The sequence below is a fragment of the Corythoichthys intestinalis genome, chromosome 14, assembly GCF_030265065.1.
Source record: "Corythoichthys intestinalis isolate RoL2023-P3 chromosome 14, ASM3026506v1, whole genome shotgun sequence".
NCBI lineage: Eukaryota > Metazoa > Chordata > Actinopteri > Syngnathiformes > Syngnathidae > Corythoichthys > Corythoichthys intestinalis.
Genome location: NC_080408.1, coordinates 50,091,691 through 50,104,086, shown reverse-complemented (window position 1 = coordinate 50,104,086; position 12,396 = coordinate 50,091,691). Strand labels below are relative to the sequence as shown.

Sequence of the window (12,396 nt, the reverse complement as noted above, 5' to 3'; positions counted from 1 at the left end):
TCAATAGCTGGAACAGCAGTGAGTCTGGAGTTCCAGGCTATGCAGGTTATGCTGTTATATTGTCCCTATCAATGTTGAGACCAAATGTTGGCCCTTGTGTTGACCAGAAACACCACAGTAAATGCTTACTTTCTAATTTGCTCCATAATTCCAATTATTCCATCACCAGTAATGAAAAATCATTCAATTAAAAATGATTACACAGAAATGTAGATTAACATTTTTTTGGGGATCTTTTTCTGTCATGTCACAATTTTTTAATTGCTCCTTGTTGCTAGGAAGAGTTATGAAGCTCAATAGTGACTGCCCCAAAGGCAAACTAACTCATTATACTCCACAGTGATTGGTATAAGCATATTTTAAAACAAAATATATGAGGAAGAATGAAAACAGAGCTGCAGTATGGTGGAATACCAATGCAGTATTTCTTTTTAGTTTGGAAGAAATGGGGGCTTGCTCCCTGATCTTTAACAAGACCACAGCTTTGGTTAAGAGCCATAAATGCTCATTTTATACTTGTGTAAAATGCCTCACAAAGACCTAAAGATCAGAAAAATGTGGGAAACAGTTCATGGCTGCCCACTTTTGTACTACACGTACAATGCAAGTCTTGACTTATGAAATGTGTCAACGATTCAATGAATTAAACTAGCTGGTACCACCCCACAACATATTCTATATGTGCAGGGATGTAATGTAATGTAATGAACTCATATATCTAATAATGTAAGTCCTTTAAAAACATTAAGGATTTGGATACTTTACATTTAATTCTAACATATCTATTATGCATCAAATTAACCTGTTAAAGTACTCTGAAAAAGCTGTTTTTTACCTTTTAGGCTCTCTTCACTGACTTTCACCTTAATGCCTCCACTTCCATGCATAAATGTGCTATTTCAGTATCATTACAGTGTCCATTTACAGGGACTTAGATTCTGTGTTCTGGGGCTTATACGGGACACATTATATCATTAAGTCATTATGAGCCAGGATACAGTGAAAATAATACCCATAATAGGAGCTACACTGGACACTGCTCTAGTTTGAAGACTCCCTCTTGCCAGCCTTCCAGTCTAAAGTATCTGCCTGTTTGCTGAGGATCATTTAATGCATAGGGTCTGTTTGGCAAGTTACTGAAACACATTATAATAATAATTTTAAAAAGTGAGCTTAGTAAGGCTGCAACACCTAATTGTTTAAATTGATTAATTAATAGTTGCCAACTAATTTGATTCTCGATTTTTCCGGGCAGCTATGAGCAGTCCCGTTTGGGTCCTTGTTTGTGTCTAATGTGAGGCTGTGCGCGCCAGTGATTAGCGCAAGAGAGAGAGAGAGAGTGAGTTCACTGCTACACTTAGGTTGGGTTGCTGAATGTATAATACCCGTATTACGAAATGTCGAGAGGTAGATTGTCTTTTGTGTTGTTACATCCAGTGTGTCTCCGTCAGAGGTGAGTGAAATGAAGCCAATTGTATTGTTTGTATTCTTTGTTGATGAGATGTTCCTACTTTGCACGGAGCGCTAAGCTAGTCAGCGATTATGCTCATCAGTGTCATAAGTGTCCGTTTGTCTTATGTTTGTGTGTTTCTTTCAACACAAACACCCATTCAAACTGTAAATTGTCATACAAGAGAGCGGGCTTTGAAATTGTTTTGAATTGTATTTATGAACAACTGTTGGATAAAGAAAACTGATTCATGACAGTATGCCGCCTCCTTATTTGATTTTGTTGTATAGTTTGTTTAAAGAAAATGAGTCATTGACACAACTAATATCCGCGCATTGCCCACAAGGAAAAAAATGTCAATCAGCAGCATTTCTTTTTATTTGATTTGAATTAACATGACTTTTGTCTGATTTGTGTACTGAGACATTCTTTTTATGTTTGATACTCACAACCTTTATTAAAAACTTTAACACATTTTGTGTATTTAATACTGTACAGTTGTAGACTATTGTTAAGTCAGGAAGCTGTCATTACTGTAAATATGATTTTTGAAGGAAATAGTCACTCATTTTGTCTTGTTACTTGCAACATACCTAAAACAACTTCAAGTTAAATTGTGAAGGTAATTAGAAAAGTGACATTTATCCGATTAATCGTTTAATTAATCATCCAATGAATCAACTATAAAAAGTAATCGTTAGTTGCAGCCCTAGAGCTTAGAAATACCCAAAATGGACTCACCCCAGAGTTAGGATACGCTGTCCAGCCCAGTTCAGCAGTGGCCACTCGAGTGTCCATCACGGTTTCTGCAGCAGAGAGAGAAAATAAGGTTGCGGAGAGTCGTTTGAGCAAAATAGGCTTTTCTAAGTTTCAGTAAATAGAGATGAACTACATTCAAGGCCCTAAGATCACTTGACACTATCTTTCATGAACAGAGAATAGACTGATCCCTCACAGTGATTCATTTATGTTTGCCAGACCTTTAGTAAGAATAAAAACAGAAAACAACATCTTAACACTAAAACAGTGCTTAACCTGGTTTCGATCGAACCCGGGCACACCAACAACACCCATATTTAATGATTGCAGGTGTACAGGCCCTGAGGTAGCAAAGCAGCCCCAAATCATGATGGGGATGAGGTGTTGATGTTGGTGAGCTGTTCCATTTTTCCTCCACACATGACGTTGCGTGTTACTCCCAAACAATTCAACTTTGGTTTCATCAGTCCACAAAATATTTTTGCCAAAAACGTCTGTGGAGTGTCCAAGTGCCTTTTTGCGAACATTAAACGAGCAACAATGTTTTTTTTTAGACAGCAGTGGCCTCCGCCGTTGAGTCCTCCCATGAACACCATTCCTGGCCATAGTTGTAGATATAGTTGATGTGTGCACAGAGATATTGGACTGTGCCACTGATTTCTTACACTGAACTCTTTTTTACCTCTCTGAGTATTCTGCGCTGAACTCCTGGCATCTTCGGTGGATGGCCACCCCTTAGGAGAGAAGCAACAGTGCCAAACTCTCTTCATTTTTAGATAACTTCTCTGACTGTCGATTGATGAACAACTGGACTTTTAGAGATAGTTTTGTACCCTTTCCCAGCTTTATACAAATCAACAATCCATAATCGCAGGTCTTCAGAAAACTCTTTTGACCGAGCCATGATGCACATCAGACAATGCTTCTCATCAAGACAATTCTTACTAGGTGTGTGTTTTATAGTGGGCAGGGTGGCTTTAAACCACTCATCAGTGATTGGGAAGACACCTGGGGGTGGCGTGGCTCAGTGGTAGCGTAGTTGTTCCCCCACCCAGAGGTAGTGGGTTCAATTCTTCCCCCTCATTAACTTGTCTAAGTATCCTTCATCAAGATACTGAACCCCACGTTGCTCCTCATGCTGCGTCACTAGTAGGGAGGTGAGGATATAATGTACAGTGCTTTGAGGGGCCTTAAAGCTCTTTGTCTCCTTAGGCAGAGGGTTATTTATGCAGGAATGTGAGAATTTCCAAAAGGTTCAGATACTTTTTCATACAACTGTAGCTAGTCATCGTGACGTCATCCTCATGGAAAATCTGTTTCGTTGCCGAAATATTTTCGTTATTGTCATTGTTGACAAAAACAACACTGGCTGGTTTACATGAAAGTGTTGGATAATAAATGAAAGAACTAAACAACAGCCTTTGGAATTAACTACATCACTGAGAGTGACCAATCTCTCTCAGGTCTCAACAGTGACTTCTGACTACACAATTGTACTTCTGGATGAATTGAGAAATTTTAAGGAAATGTTTTCCCAACGTCCTCCTTTTTGGGCTTAAATTCAGATTCAGTTTTTCTTAAATGGATTTGAAACCCAAGGATAGGGTTGCATACACCAGAGGTAGGTTTTTAGAGGAAGATCATTGTTCCATCTTTGATGTGTCACAATTACAGGAAGAGACCTATCCCATTCCCAACAGCCACAAAAAGCCTTTTCTGCTCACCTTGTCTTTCAAAATGACTGAATAGAAGGGCTTCATCTTTAATAAGGAAGGAAGGAAGGAAGGAAGGATGTCTTTTTTGAGTCACAATACAAGAATGGAAGAGAAACGTTACCAGTGGAAAATTGGACGAAAGGTTCTAAAGCATCCCTTTTGCATCGTTCCTCTGTGACACATAGTAGATAAATTAGTCTTGCGACTCACAGGAGACATTTACTGACTCAGTATTGATTAATGTCTGCTCTTTTGGCAATGTGAGCTCCAAAAAGGAGAGTAATTCACAATCCTTTCCACCACGGTCACTCAGACATTTATTGTGATGGACATGGAGGCCTCAGTAACATGATTTGTGTAGTCATAATTTAGCTGAGTCTTTTTTGGCCCAAAGCATCCATTTTCTTTCTTTTTTTTTTCCCTTTTTTTTTTTTTTTTTAGGTATACTTATATTTCACTTTCTCAACATCCCTTTCCACAGGCTCTCCCCAAATGTAGTTTGTTGTTTTTGGAGACCTTTACAGTAGGCGAAATGTATTTGAGCGCTGATCATCTGCAGGTTGTCAGAGTGTTGCTGACTTGGATGCGATCCATTTAGCACAGCAAACAGTTGGCTAGCACCACCCACACGTGTTGCTGATGAGGGAGATGAATTGCAAGCTGCAGACACTCAGCCTCTCATTCAAGGAGACGTTCCAACGCTTTAAGTACCCACCTTTTAATTTTTTTTTTTTTTTTTACCTTCTACACTTTGGGAAGCGTGCCCCCGCAGATGTCGCTTTTTTAAGACACGCTGAACTTAAAGTGATTTGGAAAGCGTTTCAAATTGAGCTTTTGAAGCCTGTCATCATTAAATCAAGTGATCTCGGTTTAAAAAAAAAAAAAAAAAACTTGGAAAAACTATCCACAGACATGAAACTAATTAGCCTGGGTAATTTCATGATACGCAAATACACGCTTCACTCAAAAACATTAACACATTTTTGCTGTACATTCCCAGTGACAGTATTGCTCACATTCAGCAATTCCCTTAAAATGAGCATCGCCTTGTCTCCAGCTTTGCCTTGCTGCAGACTTGCTGTCAGCTGAGGAGGTAGAAGACAACCATGAAACCAGCCAGCATCGAAGGGCCTGCCAACACATTCTCTGGGGAAATCACAGGAGATTTAGTCAAATCACACGGGCTCTTTCTAGGCCATTCTTCATTTCATTTTAGAGGAGAGGGGGAGAGCCACCGAATGTGTAAAGGTGCAGACAAAGGGGTCAAATTAAGGGAAAGGTTGGAGAGGTAGATGAACTGTGCCACGTGACCTAATGGCTGCCCTTGAAACAAGTAGGAAAATGGACTCTGCTAAACGGTTATTAGCACCGGGGCAAGGCTCTTGCACCTGTCAACTGGCCTCAAGTGTTTGGCCAATGTTTGCTATTCGCAAGAAGGGTATAAATGAGATATTTTGTAGACTGTAAATCATTAATGGATTCATTCACAAAGAGAAATAGAAAGAAATCGAGAAATTTCATAAAGAAATAAAAACCTGGCCTCCCACAAACAGGAAGGACACCCCAAAACATTGACGCGATGAGACAATCTGTTTTGAGATCTCTTCGACGGTCTGCCTGCAAACACTCATCTGCTCTTGGAATCCTCCATAAAGAATTGAAATTTCATCCCTACAAATTAGCTATGGTGCAGAAACTTTATCCACGCTATTTTATTGCTCGTGAAAATGCATGCAAGGCGCTTTGGAAGGCCAGGTTTCTTCTTCCTTACATCACCCATTTCCCTGAAGTTGTTTACCCATGAAACAATCGACTGCCGGCCAGGTACACGACCACAGGGGTGCAATACTGAAATGTCTACGGAATTCACGATGCGTTGGGACGATTGAGCGACCACTTTAAAAAATGCCTCAACAGCGAAAGCGCGTTCCAACTTCGTCCACTCCATAATGCTAACTGGTGTTTCTGAAAAATAAACACGAAATAAATAACGCACGGTGAGAACAAAACTTTAAGCCCCACCCTCTCAAATAAGTCCATCTCTACCATCCTCAGAGCAATCATCACTTCAGGGCGCCAAATTTAAATAAGTAAGTTGCTCTGACCCACTATATATAAGATATATGGCAATATACAGTATATATATATATATATATATATATATATATATATATATATATATATATATATATATATATATAAACGCGCGGTAATTAATTTTTTAAATTAATCACGTTAAAATATTTGACGCAATTAACGCACATGTCCCGCTCAGACAGTATTCTGCCTTTTGGTAAGTTTTACAGAAAGGCTTTTTGTGCTGCAGCACAACAGCGAACCCTTGTGGTCGCTTTGCGACATGGTTTACTGTATATTTTTCTTGCCAGTTCATATGGCTGCACGACGTCTCGGGCTGAGGCCTACGTTGTAATGTTGTGCTTATATGATCCTTGGACAAGATTTGTCCGTAAGTATGGTTGTTGTAAAGAATGTAAATATTATGTTAGTAAGCGAAATGTTCTATTTTTTGTATGAGACGCTTTTTGTTTATGTTTAGTGTACTGTATAGCGTGCTAAGCTAACGTTGTTGCTAATGCAATGCTTGTGTACTTTTTTGTTGTTGTAGTTTTATGACGGTCTAAAGAGGACAATGGTTTGAGGCTAATTTATTAATAAATCAGATGAAAAAGGAAGAAGTCTGATTATTAAGGCGTCGTTCACTAGCTGTCTAGCTTTGGAAAAAGTAGACGCTTCGGAGTGAGGACAGCATAGACAGATTTAAATGACAGTAGAGTGAAATGCCCACTACAGTCCTTATGTACCGTATGTTGAATGTACAGTGGGGAGAACAAGTATTTGATACACTGCCAATGGATTTTCCCATTGGCAGTGTATCAAATACTTATTCTCCTCACTGTATATATCCATCTTGTGTCTTATCTTTCCATTCCAACAATTTCTTTTACAGAATAAATATAATTTACAGAAAAATATGGCATATTTTATAGATGGTTTGAATTGTGATTAATTGCGATTAATTACGATTAATTAATTTTTAAGCTGTAATTAACTCAATTAAAAATTTGAATCGTTTGACAGCCCTAATATATATATATATATATATATATATATATATATATATATATATATATATATATATATATATACACATACATACATATGTTTTTTTTTTTTTTTTTTTTTTTTTTTTTTTTTAATAAAACTGAGTTTTTCTATCCAGACGGAGGAGGCACACTTGAAATATATTAAAGCAAATTAGGCACCTTTGAGTGAACTTCAAATACAATTCAAGTATCTCGAGGCAAGCCAAGTGTCCTCTTTTTTTAAAATCAAAATATGGTCACCTTAATTTAAAGTCATGTTAGCTATTATGTGAGCAAAGCTAGGCTGAGGGCTAACTTAAGCACAAAATGTCCCTCTCTTAGTGTCCATGCTATTACTTCCAAATGGCACCCTATAAAAAATTACCCATATGTCCTCAGTTTACTGTATATTGAAAGTTGGGATAGACATAACAATTGACTCGTTCTTATGAATGTTATTGTTTTGACATGACTGTTTAATCATGCAGCCATCTGGCGGATTTAGTCAATCATTTCATCAATAACGAATAGGGATGGGAATCGAGAACCTATAGAGAACCGGATCCGTGTATTTCAATTCCATGGAATCGTCTGGCAGTTTATCTAACAATTCTCTAATCATTTCCAACCAGCACGAATTACATCACGTAACTTCTGTGGTCTCCACTTTGCAGACACCATAAGTACAGAAAGATCACGTATCCTTCCTGAAAAAGCAGACATGCTTATTTTTCTGCAAAAGAATTGTTAAATTTGCACTACGCACTGTTCTGTTGTATTTGACAGTATTTATCTTTATTACTTTTGAGTGCTATCAGCTCATATGTCCTATCAAAAAGGAGGATATTTTATTTCTATTAGAAAAATGTGTCAGTAAAACGTTACACATTCTTATAATGCCACAGTTAACAGGCGTTGGGCCTCTTTTGAGCTCGTTGTGAGTTTGTAAGGTTGTGACTTCTGATTAAACAAACCCGATGCCAATCAAAATGTTTGTTCTTGTTTTTCCCCAAATTATAATAGATAAGAGAATCGATAAAGAATTGAATCGTTAAGCAATATCGATAATGGAATTGGAATCATAAAAATCCTATCAATTCCCATCCCTAATAATGAATCATTTTCCCTAACGTCGACAATACATATAAAATATCCATCCCTAGTTGAGAAGTAGCCACAGCACACCCTCTTACATTATTCACATCATTCCCAAGATAAGTAGAACACAACCCTGTGCCACATCAAATTCAAAACCACCAGGTGAAAAAAGTTCATCATCCTCTGTGAAAGGCATTAATAAAAAAAGATTAAGGCTGACTTTACAACTACAGTCCATAAATTGACAAACATTAGCTTGTTGGACTCAAGCTTTTGATGGATTCAAAGAATTACCGTAGAAGGCTGCAGGACATACCGCGAAAATTAGTTACTGCAAATCATGCGACGGATGTAGTTTTGGTTTAAAAAAAACAGCAGGTCACTCGTGATCAAGACTCAACCAAGAACCTAACGTATAAACCCAAGACAGCACAGATATTCTTCATTAGGGACTCAATGGATCAATACCAAAAATGGTGGGCTGTTTCTACGTGTGTAGAGAGAGGGGGAAAAATGATAGAGCATGAGACTGCATTAAACATTGATGGGGCCCCTGTGGTAGGGATCGATAAGGCAGCCCGCTCTTTGCACAATTACACGTCAGCAAGCAGTCGCGTGATTCATCACACGATTACATATTGCAAACAACTTGGACCAAAGACATTTACAAAATGGGAATTAAAAGAAAGCAGAGCAGCGGGAGGAGATTGTCCCACTTTGAGCTTCATCGTACTGTATACTGTATATCTTTATGGTTTGCAAATGAAAATGGCAACAGTTCCGTGTAATTCAAGCCTTTTTGGCCTGCATGTATGATTGCGTGGCTGTCGGTCGATAGAACATGTGCTGAAGCGCCACTCTGAAGCCTCCTCAGTCAATAAGGCGGACAATTCTCCACAGATTTCCCTTCTCATCCCAGAACACATCTTTTCCATTCATCTATCCTTCAACACGTACCCTCACAGCCACATCCCCCTCTCACCACTTAAGGATGCTGGCACACTTTGTAATTCAATGAGACAATCATGTCCAGCTGCTGAATGCTAAGCTTGGAGGACCATCACTTTGTGATTGGCACAACAAACTGAAATAAGATCTTTGTGCTTTAGGAAAGACATTTTAGAAATGGACACATCCTTTTTTTAGATGTGGATTTGAGATGGGAAAACAGGCAGGGAAAGAGATAGAGAGAATTTAGCGGGAAATGCGCCGAAATGAGCACTTAACAATGATGACGCCCCATGGTGGCTGAGCGTGCTGAGCCTAGCATCTTAATACAAGGCTGAAAACAAAGTGGCAAATGTGCAAGACTGAAAGCTGCTGCGTCTCCCAAAACTAATCATCCTACCACTCAAGGGGATTTATGATTAAAAAAAAAGAAAAGATTTCCCGGTAGCCTTTGCTGTAAACAGATTAAAAGGTGCCTTATACAGATAAAAATGAAATCATTTCAAATGATACCTAATTAATTGTTAATAGTTTCTAGAGAGTGCTTTGCAAGTCCATTCAGTCCAAGAACATGACAACACCATCTGCCATCAAGAACAGAGTGATTACCGTAAATTTCGGACTATAAGCTGCTATTTTTTCCCTTCATTTTGATACATGTGGCTTATCGTCCAATGCGGCTTATTTGTTGATTTATTTGGGTTAATAGCTAACACTTTCTTTGACAGCGGTGTCATAAGATTGTCATAACACCGTCATAATTATGACATTACACTATCATGGGCATTACTGAATGCTTATGTCTTTAAGTGTCATCCAGCAAATTATGTCACTAACTCAATTTATGTCTAGCTTGGATCTTTTAAATCCATTCAAAAGTGAGATAATTTCCAAATAACACTAAATGGAATGTGTTATAAGCATTCATTAATGGTCATGACCATGTCATGTCGTAATTATGATTGCCTAGTGACAGTCGGATGGTGCCACTGTCAAACAAAATGTTACCAAATACAATAACTAGAAATGAAAGAAACAACTGGAACAGTAACTGAAGAAATAATTAGCACAGAACATGAAATTTGATTGTTATTTACTTATGTAGCACTGCAATGCATGCAAGGAGGCATGTTGGACAACAACAGGTGGCAGCAGAGGTTCACTGTCTCCCCCAAGGGAGCAGTGATGGCCAAATGAAGCTTCTTGATGCAATGAAGCTTTGCAACCAATTGGTTCAAAGCTTCATGGTGGTTCATTTGGTGTTATGAGAGTCGTATGATACCGCTGTCAAATAATGTTTCTCTTTTGGTGTAAATATCCCATAATAAAGTGAGGAAAGCTTAACACATGTTGTTTTGGTGCCAAATTTGGTGGGTAGCGGCTTATAGTCAGGTGCGCCCTTAGTGTGAAAATTATGGTAGTAGCCCTGTCGCGATAATAACTTTTAGTGGTTGATATATTATCTCATAAATTGTTGCCAATATGTGACAATTTTGTCCCAAAAAACAAAAACAATTTTAGTCAATGCTGACAATATAACCTAATAAATCACACATTCAAAGGCAATAAATATTCCTTCTTAAATAAAACACACAAACTACGGTATATTTGCAATTTCTATTAACACAAATAAATGAACCAATAAACCGCAATGGACTGTAAGCCGCAGGATTCGAAATGAAGGAAAAAAGTAGAGGCATATAGTCCAAAAATTACTTAAATCGACTTATTGCATATCTCGACAGGCTTAGTTATGTCCTCTTTATAACTGTATGATAGTATCATAGTTGAGGGCTGATTCATAGTTAATAAAATAACCTAAAAGAAGTGATGGAGAAGAGACAATGCTTATAAAAAACAGACATGAGACGGATGTACAGTACGTAATTTACCTCCACTACACTGCGTCTACGTCACTCATCCTGAAGGGTTTAAATAGACGATTGCGGACAGGCAACAGAAATACATCACAAAAAAATGTTACTTTCACATCTCTCTGAAGACGACGATGACAATGTGTTTGATTTGAAAATTGAGTAGAAAGTAATCTGCCGTCCTCTGAGAAAACAAGGGATCGCACACAGACACATGCATTGTATCTGCTCTGGACTCACTGGCTCTGGTGGAAGTGAAAACAACACTTTCTAGCAGGAGGAAAGGCCAGACACAAGAAGAGAAAGGCAAACAAGATTTAAAGACGAGATACAGGCAGAATCAGGAAAGTGCCAAGCGATCATAGCAGATGTTCTGAAAATTATCATACATGCAAGAAAGGCAGAAACTGATGCAATTAGCAAATGATTTTATTATAGCAAGGTGACATTCTTTCAGTGGAACACTTAATTATTCCACCTTATAACATTATTCCCTTCTTAATGAATCATTTGGTTTGCTGTGGATGGATGCAAAATTAATTTAACATAGAGTCACAGATGTGAGTGTATACGTCCTAAAAGCTAACGAACATTTGGAGGTGCTAGTATCGCAGTATGTCCCATTACCACAGAGTCATATTGATACTGTATTTTAAAAAACAATAAACATGGATTGTCTCATGTTTTTACAGATTGGCTGCACCTTTTGCCACTCCTCTTTGTTTTGCCAAAATGTCAACGAAAAAAAAAACTAATTGCATGTCATCTTTAGCTAACTGTCATTTTAGTGATGACAACTTATCTTTTTTGTAGGGAGTGTTAGGAGCAAACAGGGAATTGCAACAATTTTCAAAGGCACTGTTCATAATGATGTGTTTACTTGTAAGAGTCACGACAGCTGTTGACTCAGATGACATTTGTGTTGCATGGCTGGCATAGCTAACAAGTTAGGCTTTTTAATTTAGCTGAGGTCACTAACTCATAGACTAGTGCCATCACACCAAAACAGGACACGAGCACAACAGCATTACACTTTTTTTTTTTTTTTTCACTCTCTAGCTTGGTCAAAGGAGTGCGGTACAGAACATAATTTGCATTCATTAACATTACATTAGTAGAAAGAGTGATCTTTAGAAAGCAGGCTGCTGGATACTGTCATCTTTAATTTATCATATTCACGACACCCACCCCTTTGGCACCCCCTTTACCTTCACCCTCACAACCTCCTCTGTCGCTTTTCTACTCATCCGGAATCCTCTGAATCTCTCCTTTCTAATCCCAATGTCTCTTTTATACTTTTTTTTAAAAGCACATTTCCTCGATTTCCATTTCCTCGATTTCCATTTATCATACACTTTCAGTTTCATCACATTTCACCTGACTGGCTGATATTTTTTTGCCTTCACGCTTTCATTATTTATTTATTTTTTTACTCTTGTCACTGACAA

At 38.1% G+C, this 12,396-nt stretch overlaps 1 protein-coding gene across 2 annotated transcripts in view; it reads right to left on the bottom strand.

Moving 5' to 3' along the window:
- The window catches only part of LOC130929707 (ephrin type-B receptor 1-B), a 423,699-nt gene that overhangs the window by 319,016 nt on the left and 92,287 nt on the right, over positions 1 to 12,396 (bottom strand). For both annotated transcript variants that reach the window (XM_057857112.1, XM_057857113.1), the window contains exon 2: positions 2,192 to 2,256. In XM_057857112.1, the coding sequence (XP_057713095.1) occupies positions 2,192 to 2,256 (65 nt within the window). The remainder of the gene's footprint in view (positions 1 to 2,191; positions 2,257 to 12,396) is intronic.